The sequence below is a fragment of the Mytilus edulis genome, chromosome 12 (assembly GCF_963676685.1).
Source record: "Mytilus edulis chromosome 12, xbMytEdul2.2, whole genome shotgun sequence".
Classification (NCBI taxonomy): domain Eukaryota; kingdom Metazoa; phylum Mollusca; class Bivalvia; order Mytilida; family Mytilidae; genus Mytilus; species Mytilus edulis.
In genome coordinates this window covers 3,706,525-3,728,267 of record NC_092355.1, presented here as the reverse complement: position 1 = coordinate 3,728,267, position 21,743 = coordinate 3,706,525, and the positions used below count along the sequence as shown (strand labels likewise).

The 21,743-nt window shown below is 32.7% G+C and overlaps 2 protein-coding genes across 3 annotated transcripts in view; one reads left to right on the top strand and one right to left on the bottom strand.

The window, feature by feature from the left end:
* Positions 1–4,006, top strand: part of LOC139499487 (PHD finger protein 20-like protein 1) — a 30,765-nt gene extending 26,759 nt beyond the window's left edge. For both annotated transcript variants that reach the window (XM_071288173.1, XM_071288172.1), the window contains 3 exons: positions 1,030–1,501; positions 2,415–2,544; positions 3,374–4,006. In XM_071288173.1, coding sequence (XP_071144274.1) covers positions 1,030–1,501; positions 2,415–2,544; positions 3,374–3,504 — 733 coding nt within the window. In that variant the 3' untranslated portion in view covers positions 3,505–4,006. The remainder of the gene's footprint in view (positions 1–1,029; positions 1,502–2,414; positions 2,545–3,373) is intronic.
* A 4,285-nt stretch (positions 4,007–8,291) lies between these two features.
* LOC139499486 (stromal cell-derived factor 2-like) lies at positions 8,292–15,363 on the bottom strand. The gene is made up of 6 exons (XM_071288171.1): positions 15,222–15,363; positions 12,812–12,927; positions 12,262–12,344; positions 11,387–11,526; positions 10,933–11,014; positions 8,292–10,007 (listed from the first exon to the last, which is right to left on the bottom strand). The coding sequence occupies exons 1-6, from the start codon at positions 15,286–15,288 to the stop codon at positions 9,833–9,835; spliced, it is 663 nt and encodes a 220-aa protein (XP_071144272.1). The 5' UTR covers positions 15,289–15,363; the 3' UTR covers positions 8,292–9,832.
* Positions 15,364–21,743: the final 6,380 nt, after the last annotated feature.

Genomic DNA, 21,743 nt, shown 5'->3' with positions numbered 1-21,743 from the left:
ACTGGATAGTATAGAGTAGAGATGCTTAACACCAGAAGTGTGAAACATGGTGTGAAATAGAAATACTGACTTGAGAGTATAGAGTAGAGATGATTAACACCGGAAGTGTGAAACATGGTGTGAAATAGAAATACTGGCTGGATAGTATAGAGTAGAGATGCTTAACACCAGAAGTGTGAAACATGGTGTAAAATAGAAATACTGACTGGATAGTATAGAGTAGAGATGCTTAACACCAGAAGTGTGAAACATGGTGTGAAATAGAAATACTGACTTGAGTATAGAGTAGAGATGCTTAACACCAGAAGTGTGAAACATGGTGTGAAATAGAAATACTGACTGGATAATATAGAGTAGAGATGCTTAACACCAGAAGTGTGAAACATGGTGTGAAATAGAAATACTGACTTGAGAGTATAGAGTAGAGATGCTTAACACCGGAAGTGTGAAACATGGTGTGAAATAGAAATACTGACTGGATAGTATAGAGTAGAGATGCTTAACACCAGAAGTGTGAAACATGGTGTGAAATAGAAATACTGACTGGATAGTATAGAGTAGAGATGCTTAACACCAGAAGTGTGAAACATGGTGTGAAATAGAAATACTGACTTGAGTATAGAGTAGAGATGCTTAACACCAGAAGTGTGAAACATGGTGTGAAATAGAAATACTGACTTGGGAGTATAGAGTAGAGATGCTTAACACCGGAAGTGTGAAACATGGTGTGAAATAGAAATACTGACTGGATAGTATAGAGTAGAGATGCTTAACACCAGAATTGTGAAATATGGTGTGAAATAGAAATACTGGTTGGATAGTATAGAGTAGAGATGCTTAACACCAGAAGTGTGAAACATGGTGTTAAATGGATAATACTGGGTGATTTCTAGCTTGTCGACCTCTAGATGATTTATTCCCGTCAAGTTGTGGATTTATTTCTTCATAATAAAATAAAAGTTTGAATAATTTAATTTTGTATCTTTATTTATTTTTTGATTAAGATTAAAAAAATTGTAAATTTTGTAGAGACAAAAATCATCCAGAATATAAATTATGGAAGAAAAACTGGGATGAAGAGCCTGAAGACATAATAGCAGACGAACATGAAAGTGTTACCATGGAAATGGATGATGAAAAATGTGAAAATCTGGATCATTTAGAAAGTGCTGCAATGATGAACTCTGAACGAGGCAAAACATCAGAAAACTCTATAAATTCTGGCTGTCCAAGGGATAAAAGTGCTGAGGTCAGAGGTGATAAGCATGGCAACAAGCATGACGATGAAAATTTGATTCATGATTCTATGGACCACGGAGCTCAGAGTGAGGAGGAGGCTGGAAAGGACAGTTCAGGTGAAAGTTCAGTGAATGCTGATAGTGAATCTACATTGTCTGCACCAGAGGCCATTGCTCATCAAAACATGCAGGATCATGAAGCCTCCATGGCTGAAGAGAGCATTCAAGGGGAGATAATTGAAGAAAAAATGAAAATTGAAGAGGTCAGTAGTGTAGTGTAAAAGGATAACATAGTTTTAAAAGTTGAGTAAGGACTGATATTTAAAGATATAAGAAGATATGGTATGAGTTCCAATGAGACAACTCTCCATCAAAGCATTATAGGTCAAAGTACTGTCTTCAACAAAAAGCCTTGGCTCACACCAAACAGTAAGCTATAAAGGGCCCAAAAATTTACCAGTGTAAAACCATTCAAACGGGAAAACAAACAGTCGATTCTACATAAAAATCAGGAACGAGAAAACACTTACTAACCACATCAATGGACGACAACTACTGACTTAGGACAGGTACAAACAAATACAGCAGGTTGAAACGTTTACCAACCTACACCCTTATCTGAAACAATAGTCCAACATGGCAACATAGAAAGACAGACTACAAAATATCAATTGAAATGACTTAACTCAATCAAAAGACATTTTAACACAAGTGAACAAACAGTTAGCGAATAAATCAGATCTATTACACAATGTAAATTCCAATGTCACAAAGCAAAATATCTTAACACCAAAATGTCCTTTTATGCCTTTTCGCTATAATTTATAATAAAACATGATTATAATAGTAAAACAGATGAGGTATGATAGGTCCTCCCTTGTATGAAGACATCAGCAAAGTTAGAAATCAATAAAAATGACAGACTTCATCAATGAGACGAATATCCACCAGAGCCTACCTGACATGTATGTAAGCAAACATATTTCACTGTACAGCCTTCAACAATGAGACAAATATAAAACTGAGTCTACATGATATGGATGTAAGCAAATATATGTGAAGGTTATCAGATTTTTACAATTTAGAATATTTAAAGATGAAACCTTTTTGTAGATATTGTTACCTTAGTAACTTATGTCTGAAAATCTGAAATATATACTTTTAATTTATTTACAGGTTGAAGAAAATGTAAATGTTGAGAAAGTGGATCCGTATGTGAACTGTGAGAAGAATTTATTACATCACATTATAAAGATGCAGTCTGTATTAGATGAAAGGCTGGACTTAATAGAGGAACAAGTTTCAGGTAAGAAAATACGGGAAAACGCAAACTGGTACAGTGCAACCTGTGTTTTCTGACACACTAGGGGACCAGAAAAAAATGTCCGATTATGCAGGCTGTCGGAAACCTCAGGTTTTTTCTGCAGTTGTATTTTGGGACCAGAAAAATGTGTTTGTTAAGCAGGATCTTTAAATACTCAGGTGTCGGAGAACAGCATGGTTAAATTTTAAAGTGAAGATCAATTTGATTGATATTTTAGGTTGCATTACTTTCACTATTAAAGTAGTATTTACTGCCAAATTTATTTCAAGCTAATAGGCCTTTTCACAGTGAATGCAGCCATTTTGAAACGGAGGTAGTTTTTTATAGTAGATGTGAAAATGCTTGGAAAAATATGGGTAAATACATTGAAACAGAAAGTTGCTTGGAAACATGCATAAGATTTCCCTTATTTCTTTATACTATTCCCACCTCTATCCAATAAAATCTACCTACTATTCAATATGGCTGCATAACCATGAAATGGCCTATTGACTTAAATTTGCAAATCTGATTAATAATATACATAAATGCCTACTAAGGTCAAATTAAGGTGTTGCAATTCAATAATGAATCAGCAATGTGATTCAGCTTATCTGGACAAAATTGAACCAAACTGACTGTTGATGACGAATAATTAATCAATATTTCGCTATTGTTAATTTTCAAAGCCAGAAAAAACATACTTAATTATTTGAAATTCTAGCTATTGGTCATTTATAAATTCATGCATATTCAAAGAAAGAAAAAAAGAGAAAAAAATATTTGATTGTATATATAGTTGTAGGATATAACATGTTGTTTCTACTTGCAGCATTGGAAAGTACCGATACTGAAGATAACCCATCAGATGTATTATCAGACCTTCCGTCAATCAAGAAATCATTACACATGTTACAGAACGATCTCGTCAAAGTGAGCAGGATGGCCGCTTATCATAGATGATACAATAACACTACAAATGTTACAAATTGATCTGGTCAAAGGATGAATGATGGCCGCTTATCGTAGATGATACAATAATACTTATACACATGTACAAAACAATCTGGTCAGAATATGAAGGATGGCCTCTTATCAAAGATGATATGATAACACAACACATTTTCCCAAATGATAAGATATTTATACATGTTATCAGAGACAGTGGCAGATCCAGCCATTTTAAAAAGGGGGGTTCCCAACCCAGAGTAAAGGGGGGGTTCCATCTATATGCTCCCATTCAAATGCATTGATCGGCCAAAAAAAAGGGGGGGTTCCAACCCCCTGGATCCGCCACTGGGAGATATAGAAACTTGTGTAGGAATTCATATGCTTGCAGTGTGATGGAGGTGGTACCACCTTTTGGAATGTGGGATAAAGGGGGTAAAAATAAACTAGTATGTGAATTACATGTATAGGTGGTAAAAAAGTGGGATTTGGGATATACCAGGGTAGGGTTGAAAAAGTTGAATCAGGGAAAAAGAAGAAAAAGTGGGAAATTGCAAAATTAGCATCCCTGTGTTGCCCTTCTCTGAAGTGTAAAGAGCATTTATTTACTTTTTTTGGTAGTAATTTGACAAATTTTGAATTCATGTCAGAAGAAAAAAAGAATTTTATACTACAGTTGTATATTGTATTTTGTCATGTTTGTGACTAGAAATTTAAAATGATACAGAACAATGTATGAAATTCAATGGACAAGCAAGTTTGACTAGTTACAGGGGAATAAAAACTATTTGGATCATTGATGTACAAGATGTTTTATATAATATTTATACTACATTGCTAAAATCCAGGTCATTTTTGACTCTGTTTGATTATAACTGTTGTCTCATTGGTAATCATACCACATCTTCTTATAGTTCATTATTATAAATAGTGCTATTTTATTTCTACAAGCATAACTTACAACAGTTTAAAATTTTCAATATTTTGTAACATGTATGTGCCTGATCTGCACAATCAGTTTTGATTTGATAAATTGTTATTTTGTAGTACATGTACAGTAAACCAACTTATTTTTGCGAGCGATTTATTTTCGTGACTTTCGCAATTGGAAAAATATGGCGAATATGTAAAACTTGGATCTTTCCTTATCAAACTAAATCAAGTAAAGTAGAAAATAGCGAAATTAAATAGCCGCGAAGTGGACTAGAAAGGGTAAAATGCGAAATAAAGTATCCACTAAATACAGTTTACAGTATAAGAAAATAATGTATTGTCACATCACAAAGCCTGAAATTGTTTATTTATTGTATGATGTTGTAAGAGGCCTCTGCCATAATACATGAGATTAACATTGTATTGTCTATTTGTTATTTGTTTGTTCTTTCTCACTTTTCTTAACATTTTCATATTTACACATTTATATTCATAATGTTTGGGTGCATTTATTTATGAACAAAAGGCAGCAACCTCCATTTAATTTCATTATTGAAATATTGTATATATATAACTGTTATCCCTTTCCTCCATGACGCCAGCCTTTTACTCCATAATGACGCCTTTTGACGCCTGTGAGTGCCTCAGTTAAAATGTCTTGCCAACGAAAAATCTGTATCAGACTTAATAAAATTTGTATCTAATATATTAAGCATACTCATGAGAATATCTGACTGGAATTCCATTGATGAAACATTCGTTTTCACAATGCATTTATACTTTAAACCTAATAAAAAAAAATTATTGAAAAAATTCTATGCGAATCAATCATGTAAAAAAAATAATCCATGGAGGAAAGGGTTAAATGTTCATGCATTCATGTTTTTTTTTTTTTTTTTTTTGGGGGGGGGGGATTGGGAGGAGAAGAGGCCCAGTACAGTAGTGCTAAGATACTTTGTGTTCCACTGTATTATAGTTGCAATTTTGTCTTTTGTAGTTCTAGGAAAAAGTGTTAAAATGTTCATCATTCCAAGCATGCAATTGTACTGTAAAAACTTCCAAACAGGCAATTTTAGCTAAAATAAAAATTACATTTTACAAATTCTTTTAGTGTAACACAATATTTTGTTATACATATATGACAATCTGAATTTCACAAAAAAACTTTATATCTCTATAAAAGTTTTTAAAAATTAAGTCTTGAATAAAGTATAAAAAAGAAACTGATATTTAAGTAATATATTATAATGAGTTATAGCAAAACAAGTATATGTAATGAGTTATAGCAGTGAATTCACTGATTATATTTTTATCTGATCTGGCATGGCTTGTCTTAATTTCTTTATAAAATCCATTAACACAAGAATGGTAACCATTTAATACAATCATGACATCAATTTGTAATAAAAAAAAATACCTCAATATATCTGTATATAGAACATCTACACATAAAACATCATATACAAATAATATTTCTTAATTTATTGTTTATACTTTATATAATTATTCATCTTTAATACTAGAATATGTTTTATCTTGTACCTTGAGATAAGATTTTTTTTACTTAATCATGTTTATAAAATAAAGTTCAATACTGTAAATTACTTTTTACACTAACATTATGAATATTCTAGTCTGAAATTTTATTTTTTTAATTAGATAGCTACCAATGTAATTAATTTTTTGAAATACAAGTATTATCTTTCACTGTTTCTTACTAATATTACCTGTCCTCATTATACAACGCACCCTATAATCTACCTCGCCATGCCAGGTCAGATCGAAGTATTTCAGTAGCATATTCAATAAGAATTTCTGCATTTTGTATTGTTTAAGGCTGCTTTTCAGCTAAGTTTTATTAGCATTTATGTACATTGTAGAATCTTGGCCTATTATTGTACAATTTATTTTGTACCTGTTATATTGTTAATTGTTTGTGTTGTTGTATAATGATATGTCTGTTGATTATGAATTAAAATATCTTACAAGCTGTTTTCTTATTCTTAGTATGTATGCCCAATTCTTACAAGCTGTTTTCTTATTCTTAGTATGTATGCCCAATTCTTACAAGCTGTTTTCTTATTCTTAGTATGTATGCCCAATTCTTACAAGCTGTTTTCTTATTCTTAGTATGTATGCCCAATTCTTACAAGCTGTTTTCTTATTCTTAGTATGTATGCCCAATTCTTACAAGCTGTTTTCTTATTCTTAGTATGTATGCCCAATTCTTACAAGCTGTTTTCTTATTCTTAGTATGTATGCCAAATTCTTAGTCATTTTATTGCAAGTACAATGTATTACAATTTGTGATGTGTTTGAATATTGAAAAGGAAATAAATTTCACACACATTTGCTTATATACTTGTAGGGCAGAAGGATTATGCTTTTCCCTTCCCTTCTTGTAAAAACTAATTAAGCAGAAGTTTCAGAGTTGTCTCCCTTTTCTGAATTATCTGATGGAATAGTTTCCTATTACACAGGCGCGGATCCAGAGGGGGGGTTTCGGGGGTTGGAACCCCCCCCTTTTTTTTGGACGATCAATGCATTTGAATGGGGACATATAGTTGGAACCCCCCCTTTTGTCCTGGGTTAGGAACCCCCCCTTTTTAAAATGGCTGGATCCGCCCCTGTTACAGTAGACTCCACCTAATTGGATGTCGGCTAAAGTAATATTATTTCAAAACACCAAACCGTTCCCTTTATATTTAATGATAATTGTATCATGTAATCAAATATCGGATATAAAAATGTATCAGCAAATCAGATAAGAATATTCAAAAAAATTTGTTCAAAACCATGCACAATCTGATGTTTTATTTAATGTGATAGGAATATTATTATGAATCCTACTTTGTACTATATCAGCATGCTTGGTCAAATTTTTGACATTCTTTTACACAAGGTAACATCTTCTGGAAGATATGTCACCCTATCTAGCATATATTATTCTGTGTTTGAGCCCACCTGTCTTTGTACTGCCTTGTATGTACCAAGTCAGGAAAATGGCCATTGTTACATTATAGTTCGTTTCTCTGTGTGTTACGTCGTTGTTCTCTTATATTTGATACGTTTCCCTCAGTTTTAGTTTGTAACCCAGATTTTTTTTTTTCTCTATCGATTTATGAATTTTGAACTGGGATATATATACTACTGTTGCCTTTATTTGCTCTTTAATCTACACAAAAAAGTTGCATAGGTTATGTTTTTGACCCATCCATTGGTCCTCTTCTTGTCATTGCAACTTCTCTGAAACCACACACACCAAGTTTCGCCCCTTTAAACATAGCAATTTGGCCTTAATATACTACTACAACAGTTTTATTTGTCGTTTCAACTCCTCTACATAAGAGAATTCCATGAACTTGTTAGTTAATGAGTTCGTTTGCCCAGTGACTATATGGGGGCATGTAGTATGTACAAAAATCTTTTATTGGAGCAGCAGCAATTACTGATTTTAAAGTCTTTGTTTTGGCCTATCTGATGATTATACCTGCGACCTCCTATACTCTTAAAGAGGGACGAAAGATACCAGAGGGACAGTCAAACGCACAGATCAAAAATAAACTGACAATTCCATGGCTAAAAAATAAAAAGACAGACAAATAATAGTACAAAAGACACAGCATAGAAAACTTAAGACCAAGTGAGCACAAGACCATTGAGGCAGTGAAATGAAATCTCCAGTGAAAACAATGAAATGTACAGAAACCCTGAATGCAGCTTCTACAAAATCTTGACTTTTAATATATGCCATTAACCTTGTTAGTTTTGTATCAGATGTATGTCAATAATCACATTGCTAATATTCACTATTCAAACCAAAATTATTATTTTGGAATGTTCATGTATAGCATGATATCAAAAACAAGTTAATATATAAAATAGTTTATTTCAAATGTTAGAATAATTTATAAGCACGACACATACAATCTGACACACAATAAGCTAATCATTTATTCCCTCATTTGAACTTGTTCCGAAGAATTCTCTTAACAAAAACAAGACAGAGTATTGAATTCTATAATATATTACCAAATTTAAAACAGTTAAATTAATACATTTTTTTTTGTTTTACGAATGCTTTTCTTCAATTCAAACTCTAACAAACAATACAACATCATATGTCAATATCATTTATAGATCCAATCATGTTTTAATCAACAGATACTAAGAAATCCCACATTTAATTTTGCAATACCACATGTTAAGCTTACAAATCTAGAACATTAAAAGTAACAACTTCAACTGGTAAAAAAACATTCAAATACAAATATATCCCATAGAAATATAATATCCCTCTCTGGTAATACAAGCAAGACAACACTTTGATGTATGAAAAATTGTAAACCAACTTATTTTCAGGAGCATTATATTTTCACAACTTTCCTTAATTAGTACAACAATAACTCCAACATGTCAAATTTGAATCTTCTTTCTGAATTAAAACAAAGTTTGTTAGAAAGGACTTAATTATTTGTTTCTTCTTCAGAAAATACAAGTTTTTTTACAGTAAAAATAAAGCGTCAGATTTGATAATAATACACATTGTGACATGTATGGAAAGCTGTTGTTACAAAGAAAATTTGGATTCAATCATTAAAATTGTGAAAATGAATATGAAAAGTTAAAAAAAACCTAAAAAAACAGAGTAATTCTTTTTAAATTACCGAATATTGAAGAAGATGTGTGAAAATATGATAATTTCAATCATCAATCAACTCCAATGATACAATCAAACCTAACATTCACACTTTTAACAAAGAGTTACATCCCCTTAAACACATTTTCCTAGTACAAATGTACAACTACAACATGAAGTAAAATGTCAGAGATCTCACTAAATTTCCTACATAGTCATTCATTTCCATTCTATTTGATCTTGTGAGAAAGTGTAGTGAATACAAAAGTGCCTGACTGACCAACATTTAATTGACCACTGCTTCCCTGCAGGTCAGTAGACAAAAGTCATAGTAAATATTGGTCAAGTCAGATATTTTACATTTTAAACGAGACCAAACATTCAGAAAATTTGAGAAGAACTTTCAAACCAAAGAAGCGATGAAACATTAGAAATGTAAATATTAAGTGTAGATTGGAACGTCAAGAAAAATCTGAGACTTTTGGATTTGATGTATCTACAAAAATTTTAAAAATACTGAAATCTCAGAAATTAATGTGTGTATTTATAATTGCTAATCACAGATAAGTAGCAATAGTGTGAGAACTAATAAATGTAATTGCAAAAAATTTGTGAATGAAAATAACTCCTGACGTTATGAATGTTAGTTTTTATCATTATGCATTTTTTAGCATCCATAAAAACATCACAATAATTTCTGAATTTGCAGTAACCAAAAATAATAAATTGTTGTTAAAGTCCATCTAATAAAAGTGTCTAGTGACGGTGAAATCAGAATTCATCATGCGCTGGTGTTCTGACTGTTGGGACTGGAGATTCTGTAGGCTTGATAAAGATTCCCTCGGCAGCCTGCCAATAATTCAGTTCACTTGGCGAGGGGTAAGCACAAATCTCTTTCTGTCCATGGATTGGTCGACCAAACGTGTCACCAGTTACATGTAAATAGCTGTAAAATATTAAAAAATTAAACTGAAATGTGAGATGAAAAATTAAGAGGAAATTTTAATAACCAATGCATACACAATGTCATAGAAAAAAACTGTTGCACCTATAATTGTTTACTGTTTACTCATTGTGACATGGATGGAGAGTTGTCTTATGGGCACTCATACCACATCTTATTTCTGTTAACTAAAGTAAGTCTTTTTAGTCATGTGATATAGCACTTAAAAGGACATGTAACTTTAAAACACATTTAAGGATTATTTTCTGATAATGTACCTTTTTCAGCACCTGTTTGTAACACAGATTAGTATTTCAATCTAGGAGCAGACATTTTTTTTGTAGGATTTCACTGAGATTTACGGGCCTAGCAAGCGATATTTACAGCATTACGATTTCTTTTCTGTAGGAAAATTCTTGAGAGATATCTGCACCACGTTGTTTTATGAACTTTCAATACATGTATGCCCTGCTGACTGCAAATTTTTAGGTCGATCGTCTTGTAGTTTCAGAGTACATGTTGATTTTTTTTTCAGAAGAGATGTAAAAACAATATTAAAATTGAATTCTTCTTGAAAAATTGAGAGTTTTTTCCTTCCATGTTGTTTAAATATACTGTCATAAATAAACTGTTAATCAATTTACCAATTCAGAATCTAAAGGACTAAGATGACTTCATTGTTTACACCCCAAAATGTAAATAAGTCATTTCTAAACTTTTGCTATAAAATGATGATTTGTGTGTTCAGTTTTCAAAATATTTCAATCTTGATGCATCTTTGGAGTAACCAGTTTTGAAAATGGCGAATTCAGACAGATGGTCATTAATCCAAGACTCGTGGAGAAAACCCTGTCTATACAATGCTACAGTTCAACCACAAATTATGGTAATGAACTTTCAATGGTATATTTAAATGCACTGTACTTACTTTTCTGTAACTACATTTTTAATCCTGACTTTTTGGTTTCTGTCCCAGTAATTACCAGAACATATAATAACCCAGTGATCACCTGTAAATACATAAATAAAGTATGTAACATCATGTTACTGACTAAAGGAACTGTTAGTAAAGCTCACAAAATAGTACATTCCTTGCAACGTCCATGTTTTTTGAAAAGGAAACCCCAAAAATAATTGAGATAAAGAACAGTTGTACATGACATTTGTTAAAATGACTTAATTGAGTGTCTACAAAAATAATTAAATCAATGCAACCACAGTTATAACCATACAAAAGTTAGTTAAAGTTTACTCAATAACTATGCCTTAAAGTGCCCAGAATAAAAATAATTGCCAGAAAAATTTATTTGTACTCTTTCGAAACACTAGAAAAGCTCAGGGATAATTTACATATAATGTTTATGTATATATTATAAACTCACCTTCATCTCCTACTCCATTTTCTCCAAACGCTGTTACTTCTAAATTTCTGGACAATGGTGACTGGAAATGGTGACTATGTAAATTCCTGTTGGTATTCAGATGTAACAATCTAATTGTCTGGCCACATTTGATTGGCTGTCTGAAAAAATATTCAATTTTTAAATTTAAAGTCTAGTTGTTCATTATAAATCCTAAGAATTTCAGAAACTGGATAATGAAATGATTGATAATCTCATTAGATTAGCTGCTGAACCGCCGCTGATATGGATCAAAGTCTTTTTTATACATTTTTTGAGTACCTATGTACCATAGGTCTCATGGGCTAGGGTTCCACAGCTTATAACAGATGTGCTAGACTTGAAACAATCATGAAGATTTTTCTCAGAAAATGGTTAAAGACAATTAAGGAATGGACTGGTCAGTTCCAGTTTTCAACATTAGGTTGTCAATCATATTAATGCATAGTACATTTTTTTGCCTTGCTTGTTTTAACCTAATAGACAAGTTCCAATTTTGATTTTATGAATGAACTGTCCTGGTTGAACTTGGGTTGCAATCATAGGAAATTGTTATTGAACTTTGTGACATGAAGATATTTTCTATGTGACTTCAAATATTTCAGGGGAAAAACACATGTTGGAAAATCATGTATTGAACCCATCAGTAAACTTTACCTGTTGTTAAAATATATTTTGACTTTTAAAATACATTGTAGTTTTTTATTTACATTCAAATACAAGCCAAGTCTTTAAGAAAAAATGTTTTTGACATGCAAGCCTGAAAAATCAGTCTCTCAAAATATTTCTTAAAATTTATTTATGGCTTGTCATGCTTGCCGCTTTTAAAAAATTGTCTACTTCCTTCATGTACCTACCCTCTTTCACATTGTTTGCCTGTCTTGCCTATAACTTGCCAGTAACTATTGTGATCATCTGAAGATTCTACGCCTGTTACAGACTGCAAAAGAAGTAAAAGCAATAAATGGTTTGAATCTAAATTTTCCCCTATCCCTCCCTTCTATCTCCATTTATCCCTTCAATCATGGGCCTTCAATTCATCTTATCCATACATGTATATGGAAGTAGATTTAGATCTTTCTACAACATCCTGATTGAAGGAGTGTGCCCCTAGCTGAGCCCTTTTCTGAAGTAAAGTTTTTAAAGCTGACTGCATGCTATTAAATAGTCTATGAAGCCAATTAAAGGATTTTTTTAATACTTAAGATTTTAAAAAGTAAAAAACTTGGCATTGTAAATTTAGATAGCAAAATTTCAATGCAGTTTTCTCTACAAATACAATAGTTCATTTGAATCAATATCAAATGGTAATACATGTATCATTATTATAAATATGTTTACACACAACCATTTCTGAAATTACAGCAAATTTAAATTCTTGACCACTAAACCTACAGATGTACTTACCTGTTGACCACTGCCTGACCCATACTTGACATCATGTGAGTGTAGCCGTATATTGTGGTATGGATTGAATAGTTTTAATGTTGACCCACACGTCACATAATGGTAGTCAAATCTGCCTGTAAAAATAGAAAGTTTATATTAAAACCTTTGCTCCTCAACATGATATAACAAGAATGTGTCCATAGTACAAGGATGCCCCAATAGCACTATCATTTTCTAATTTCCGTAGACTGTGAAATTGGGGTAAAAACTCTTAATTTGGCATTATAATAAGAAATATCATATCATAGGGGACATGTGTACAAAGTATCAAGTTGATTGGACTTCAACTTCATTAAAAACTACCTTGACCAAAAACTTTAATCTGAATTGGGATAGACGGACAGATGAACAGACAGACAAACAGAAGCACAGACCTTAAAACATAATACTCATGAATACGGCAAAAAATTAGAAGATTTGGTATGATTGCCAATGAAACAACTCTTAACAAGAATAAAATATGTTTAAAATCAAGAGACCAAATGATACTATACACTACTGTACAGCTTTCAACAATGAGCAAAGCCCATTTCGTATTGTTGGCTTTGAAGGGCCACAAAATTACAAACGTAAAACAATTCAAACGAGAAAACTAACGGTCTAATTTTTGTAATTTAAAGAAACTTAAATCCTGACATCCCGAAATTTCGAAAAAAAGAATTTCCGGATCCCAAAAGAATCAATCCTGAAATCCTGAGCTTAAAAACATCATGAAAAGGTCCTGCCCCTCCTCATACAGAATGTGGCAGGGTTAAACTAGTTTGAAGGCTCAATCCCTCTCCCTACCCTGGGATAGTGATGAACATTTTTGGAACAGTATAACATAAGAACAAATTATACAAATGAGTTGAAAAAGGCTCAACTCATAAGATGGACACAAAAATAAATGGTATGCAAATAGTAAAAAAATAACACAAGGACCTAAGTGCTACATGTACGGTTCCGCAGCTACGAGTTGACAAGGAAGGTTAATTGCATAATGGCAGATCATTAAATGAAGAAAATAGAATACAATTAATCTTCAAAAAAAGCAAAGGGCGCCACTCTTAAAAGGGCTGATGCCCTGCCCTCTTAAAACAGTCAAGCATGAACACTGTGTAACAAGTAGTACTTCTGACTGGTGGTAATGGTTTTGCCCACAGACACTGTTGACGAATTAACTGTGACCTGTGGTTATTGTTTATTTCCTAATCAAAGGGCCGTTATAGGCATATCAATTACAAACAAATAAATCATAATAGACAAAATATATACATGTTTAGAAACAATATGAAATTAACCATTATAATATCATATAAAAACAAAAGAACAGTATATATATACAACATTGTCAGTTCTGCAAAAGAAATACAACTCTTCCCCAAATATTATCATTAAAACCTGTATTAATTTCTACTTGACAGTATTATTTCTCACTTCTAAGTTTGAAGTCAAATATTTGCATACATTTTTAATAAAATTATCATTATCATTTGTCATAATCCATATAAATAGGTTTTGCGAATTAAGTATTCTTAGTTTTGGATATTCCATAAATAAATCATCAAGTAAAATGGTTCTTGAAGTTACATATAGAGGACATTCCAACAAAAAATGGATTTCATCCTCAGTCACACTCAAATTACAATATTGACAAAGTCTTTCACATCGTGGAATATTCTCTAATTTACCTGACATGTTTACCCTGCTTTCATGACGACCAGTTTCAACTCTTAATTTGTGATTACTTAATCTAACTTTAGTAAGAATTTGACAATTGCCATTATTGTTGTTATTAACTGCTATGATGGCAATCATACCACATCTTCTTATAAGTTATATTAATATACCTGTCCTAATACACCTTAACGCTAATCCCGGCTGACCCGGCGGCTTGAACTTTTGATGCATAATGATACAACAATCACTTTTCCATTGTGGCGTCAGATATTTTGTTTTATGACATCAAAATTTTATGGGAACCCGTGTGATTTTCAGTAATGGCGGACAAATAGCGATAAGGTGTATACTCTACATCTACATCGTTGAAATACAAAGGGTCTAAGACCAATCACGCAAGTACAACATTCTGTGCCTGTATAGTTATTCCTGGATATACTATTACAAAAGTAAACACAAATATTGGACCCCTTTAGAAGCACAGGGGAATCTTATTTTGAAATGTCATGTGCAATATATACCAAGTGAAAACAACTGTGAAACAACTGTTTCCACAGTTGTAACTTGTTTAACTTGCATTTGCTAATGAGTGTATACTGAAGTGTACAGCAGATCAAGGATTTTGTATAGTAAGATTACGACTCTAAATTGGAGTGTCAGATTCAATTTCGTATTTCTAAGTAGAAATTGGACATTTTATATGTTTTACCTTCTATCAATGAAATGAGAAATGACAGTAAAATACAAGAAATCATTTCACTGGAAATGAACGCCATGGTGTCAGTAACGTCAACGTCTAAGAAAACTCTAGAGAGGAAAAACTGGAATTCCCCGCTTCCGGTTGAAACACGTGAAGTATTTTCATTGGTTTATTTGGGAAAATACCTTTTTCTAGTATCTTAAAACCGAAAAGAAAAGAATATGCAAAGCAGGAGAAACTAACTAATAATAAAAGGCAGTGGCTATTTTGCCGGCTCTCAGTCTGAATAAAAAAAATATTAATTCAAGACGGCAATATATATATCTATAGAAATTGCAATTTTACTGGAACCATTGAGCAATATAGTGAATTTGTTATTTTGCAAGTTCTTTGAAAACTAGATACTATGAAAGTGTCAACATAAAAGAATCAAACAATTACTGAAATACTAGTGTCGTTAAATAAGAAAACAGCTAACGACATTTGGGACACATATCAGTCAAAGTGTAAATAACTATTAAGAATTTATAACAAGAAAAAAACTAAATAGAAATATTGAGCATCCATTTTGAAATGATAGTAAATAAGTTGGTTAGTTATTTGATTTGCATATATATATAAACTAGAGGCTCTAAAGAGCCTGTGTCGCTCACCTTGGTCTATGTGAATATTAAAGGAAGCAGATGGATTCATGACAAAATTGTGTTTTGGTGATGGTGATGTGTTTGTACATCTTACTTTACTGAACATTCTTGCTGCTTAAAATTATCTCTATCTATAATGAACTTGGCCCATTAGTTTCATAGGAAAATGTTAGTAAAAATTTACAAATTTTATGAAAATTGTTAAAAATTGACTATAAAGAACAATAACTCCTAAGGGGGTCAATTGACCATTTCGGTCATGTTGACTAATTTGTAAATCTTACTTTGCTGAACATTATTGTTGTTTACAGTTTATCTCTATCAATAATAATATTCAAGATAATGACCAAAAAACAGCAAAATTTCCTTAAAACTAACAATTCAGGGTCAGCAAAATTCATCTAAAAATTTCAGAGCAGATAAATGTTGACCTGATAAACAATTTTACCCCATGTCAGATTTGCTCTAAATGCTTTGGGTTTTGAGTTATAAGCCAAAAACTGCATTTTACCCCATGTTCTATTTTTAGCCATAGCGGCCATCTTGGTTGGATGGCCGGGTCACCGGATACATTTTTCAAACTACTAACCCAAAAGATGATTGTGGCCAAGTTTGGATTAATTTGGCCCAGTAGTTTCAGAGGAGAAGATTTTTGTAAAAGATTACTAAGATTTACGAAAAATGGTTAAAAATTGACTATAGAGGGCAATAACTCCTAAAGGGGTCAACTGACCATTTCAGTCATGTTGACTTATTTGTAAATCTTACTTTGGTGAACATTATTGCTGTTTACAGTTTATCTCTGTCTATAATAATATTCATGATAATAACCAAAAAAAGAAAAATTTCCTTAAAATTACTAATTCAGGGCCAGCAACCCAACAACAGGTTGTCCGATTCATCTGAACATTTGAGGGCAGATAGATCTTGAACTGATAAACAATTTTACCCCATGTGACGTCAGATTTGTTCTAAATGCTTTGAGTTTTGAGTTATAAGCCAAAAACTGCATTTTACCCCATGTTCTATTTTTAGCCATGGCGGCCACCTTGGTTTGATGGCCGGGTCACCGGACACATTTTTCAAAATACTAACCCAAAAGATGATTGTGGCCAAGTTTGGATTAATTTGGCCCAGTAGTTTCAGAGGAGAAGATTTTTGTAAAATATTACTAAGATTTACGAAAAATGGTTAAAAATTGACTATAAAGGGCAATAACTCTTAAAGGGGTCAACTGACCATTTCGGTCATGTTGACTTATTTGTAAATCTTACTTTGCTGAACATTATTGCTGTTTACTGTTTATCTCTATCTATAATAATATTCAAGATAATAACCAAAAACAGCAAAATTTCCTTAAAATTACTAATTCAGGGGCAGCAACCCAACAACGGGTTATCCGATTCATCTGAAAATTTTAGAGCAGATATATCTTCACCTGTTTAACAATTCTACTCCTGTCAGATTTGCTCTAAATGCTTTGGTTTTTGAGTTATAAGCCAAAAACTGCATTTTACCCCTATGTTCTATTTTTAGCCGTGGCGGCCATCTTGGATGGTTGGCCGGGTCACCGGACACATTTTTTAAACTAGATACCCCAAAGATGATTGTGGCCAAGTTTGGATTAATTTAGCCCAGTAGTTTCAGAGGAGAAGATTTTTGTAAAAGATTACTAAGATTTACGAAAAATGGTTAAAAATTGACTATAAAGGGCAATAACTCCTTAAGGGGTCAACTGACCATTTCGGTCATGTTGACTTATTTGTAAATCTTACTTTGCTGAACATTATTGCTGTTTACAGTTTATCTCTATCTATAATAATATTCAAGATAATAACCAAAAACAGCAAAATTTCCATAAAATTACCAATTCAGGGGCAGCAACCCATCAACGGGTTGTCCGATTCATCTGAAAATTTCTGGGCAGATAGATCTTGACCTGATAAACAATTTTACCCCGTGTCAGATTTGCTCTAAATGCTTTGATTTTTGAGTTATAAGCCAAAAACTGCATTTTACCCCTATGTCCTATATTTAGCCGTGGCAGCCATCTTGGTTGGATGGCCGGGTCACCGGACACATTTTTTAAACTACATACGCCAAAGATGATTGTGTCCAAGTTTGGATTAATTTAGCCCAGTAGTTTCAGAGGAGAAGATTTTAGTAAAAGATTACTAAGATTTACGAAAAATGGTTAAAAATTGACTATAAAGGGCAATAACTCCTTAAGGGGTCAACTGACCATTTTGGTCATGTTGACTTATTTGTAAATCTTACTTTGCTGAACATTATTGCTGTTTACAGTTTATCTCTATCTATAATAATATTCAAGATAATAACCAAAAACAGCAAAATTTCCATAAAATTACCAATTCAGGGGCAGCAACCCATCAACGGGTTGTCCGATTCATCTGAAAATTTCTGGGCAGATAGATCTTGACCTGATAAACAATTTCACCCCTGTCAGATTTGCTCTAAATGCTTTGGTTTTTGAGTTATAAGCCAAAAACTGCATTTTACCCCTATGTTCTATTTTTAGCCATGGCGGCCATCTTGGTTGGTTGGCGGGGTCACCGGACACATTTTTCAAACTAGATACCCCAATGATGATTGTGGCCAAGTTTGATTAAATTTGGCTTAGTAGTTTCAGAGGAGAAGATTTTTGTAAAAGTTAACGACGACGGACGCAGGACGACGACGGACGACGACGGACGCAGGACGACGGACGCCGGACGCAAAGTGATGGGAAAAGCTCACTTGGCCCTTCGGGCCAGGTGAGCTAAAAAACCAATAGTTTCAACTTTGCTTCCGCTTACCGTAGACTAATGCCAATAAAATAACATATTTTCTATTCTCCAGCGCCAGCAACAATTTCACCATATTGCTAGCGCCGGAACAATAGCAATTTCTATAGATCTGATCGATTATTGATTGCTTAAAGTCCAGTGGCAAGTATATAATGCATATTCAGGACGAGAACAAGTTCACAATAAATACACTAGGAAGGTCTTCAGTGTAAACGAGGCTATCAGGGATGATGGTCGGAGAAATTTTGACTACCACAGGAAAATGAGGGTCTATTTTATAGGGGAAAAAAATTGCCTTGCAATAGGCCACCTACTGACAAAGAGGGGGGGGGGGTTCTAAACGGATTTAACGTCCTTATTCTGACCGGACGTGGCTGTAAACCTGTACATCCCTCACGTGATAAAACGTACGCCCCACTTTAACAAGCGTTTTTTCCGCCGGTGTGAAGAAGACCAAGTAACTATATTTCTTTTTCCAGTTACCCTTTAGGGAGGTTTACTTTGAATCCATGATGCTTTTAGTGATTCAAAGTGACTTTCAATGTCAATCATATTCAAACCCCCGTTTTCATAACTACCAATCATTGTACATTTTGTATTTCTTTTAACTTTATCTGGTTTGTCATTCCAGATAAATTTATCTCATTTTCTTTCTATTTCTATTTTCTATTTTTTTGGAAATACATATGATCCATTTCATTTATTTTATTTTCAAAATTTAATCTCTCACATTCTTCATTATCATGTCCAAAACAATTCCCCTAAGCTTTAACAGGTTAAAATGTCCAGCTAATATTTGCAATTTTGTCTTTAGTATTTTTGTGTTTTCCTATCCGTAGAGTGGGGTGATCATTTTCGCCATATCTTTCCATGTTTTCTTCAGTTTATGTTTAGGTCTTTATTTTTTTGAAGTATACAGATATTTCTATATGAAGATAACTTCAAATGCAAAATATTCTTAGCTTGAAAACGTGTTTGTTTTGAGTAAAATCATCTGAAAAGTTGGATTAAAGGGTGTATGAAATTTCCTATTTTTTTGTCAACGGGTGACACATATTCGCCGTTTTGACATATCTATTTAAAACCAAATAACTGCAGCTTTAAACAATATTTATCAAATAAATATCATTATAGACGAATAGCAGACATTTGAAAGGTGTAAAACACTGAAATTTAGGGCAATCAGTCAAAGAATTACTAAGGAATGCTTCTTTGAAATCGTTTTTTTCATTCAGGAAATTGGCTGAAAATCGTTGTCCATTTTTCGGTCCTTTGCCGTAGGTGCCGAAATTTAGTCTCATTTTCAAAAATAATCATATTTTTATAAAAATATAATTTAACGGCATATTTCTTCAATTTCAACCATCCTTTGAAGTTTTTATTCCTCAAAATCATAAAACGGCGAAATTGTGTCCACGGCGAATATGAGCGCCCCACTCTACCCCTTCTGATTTATTTTTATTTATAATTAATCCCGAATAAGATCCAAAGATTTCAAATTCATTTAATGCTCGCTCGATGTCATTTAAAAATTAAAAAAATAAAATTGTGTCAACAGCTAATTGATTTATTTCATACAATGGGGTTTCCTATCAAATTTTATCTGAGTCTCAGTGCCAATATCTTCAGAGATATGACAAAAAGTAGAGCAGATGCATACACTCGTCATAGAAACCAAGATAAAATTTTGTTTTTACGCAAGACGCGCGTTTCGTCTACAAAAGACTCATCAGTGACGCTCAAATCCAAAAAAAGTTTAAAAGGCCAAATAGAATACGAAGTTGAAGAGTATCGAGGACCAAAATATCAGTATACAAAGTTTTAACCCAATTTCTAAAATGATTCATTGAATTCAAAGTGAAACTAGCGGCTCTAAATGGCCTGGGTCGCTCACCTTGGTCTATGTGCATATTAAACAAAGGACACAGATGGATTCATGACAAAATTGTGTTTCGGTGTTGGTGATGTGTTTGTAGCTCTTACTTTATTGAACAATCTTGCTGCTTACAATTATCTGTATCTTAAATGTAATCGGTCAGGAAGTGACAGCGGAAAATATTTTGTAAAATTTACAAAAGTTTTAAAAAATTTATGAAAATTGTAAAAAATTGACTATAAAGGACAATAATCATTAAGGGTTTCAATTGACCAAATCAATGATAATTTATGTCAGCGCAGTAGTGCTGACTACTTGGCTGGTAATACCTCGGGGAATTAAAACTCCACCAGCAGTGGCATCGACCCAGTGGTTGTAAATAAACTCATCATGGTTACCAGGTTAACATTTGTATTTACGCAAGACGCGCGTTTCGTTTCGTCTACAAAAGATTCATCAATGACGTTTGAATCCAAAAAATGATAAAAAAAAAAGGCAAAATAAAGTACGAAGCTGAAGAGCATTCAGGACAAAAATTCATAAAAAAAGTGGCAAATACAGCTAAGGTAATCTATCCGTGAGGTAGAAAAGCCTTAGTATTTTAAAAAAGCACCCTTTTGAATTCTCAAACATTTTTTAAATCCACCCATTATTAATAATTAATAATACATTTTTTTTTTAAATATCAGTATACAAAGTTTTAACCCAATTTCTAAATGATTCATTGAATCCAAAGTAAAACTAGCGGCTCTAAAGAGCCTGTGTCGCTCACCTTGGTCTATGTGCATATTAAACAAAGGACACAGATGGATTCATGACAAAATTGTGTTTTGGTGTTGATGATGTGTTTGTAAATCTTACTTTATTGAACAATCTTGCTGCTTACAATTATCTGTATCTAAAATGTAATCGGCCCAGAAGTGACAGCGGAAAATTTTTTGTAAAAATTTACAAAAATTTTAATAACTTTATGAAAATTGTAAAAAATTGACTTCAAAGGACAATAACTCATTAAGGGTTTCAATTGACCACTTAGACTTTTTGTTGCTCTTACTTTACTGTATATTATTGCAATATATAGTTATCTCTATCTATAAAATAATATTCAATAAAATAACCAAAAGCTGCAAACATTTCTTAAAATTACCAATTCAGGGGCAGCAGCCCAACAACAAGTTGTCCGATTGGTCTGAACATTTCAGGG

Bases quoted from the DNA above. Each gene is read 5' to 3' on its own strand.
- LOC139499486 (XM_071288171.1), bottom strand. From the start codon at position 15,288: ATGGCGTTCATTTCCAGTGAAATGATTTCTTGTATTTTACTGTCATTT. The intron at 12,928-15,221 runs GTAAAACATATA...CTATTTTTACAG, and splicing joins TCTCATTTCATTGATAGAAG to GCAGATTTGACTACCATTAT. The intron at 12,345-12,811 runs GTAAGTACATCT...CTTCTTTTGCAG, and splicing joins GGTCAGGCAGTGGTCAACAG to TCTGTAACAGGCGTAGAATC.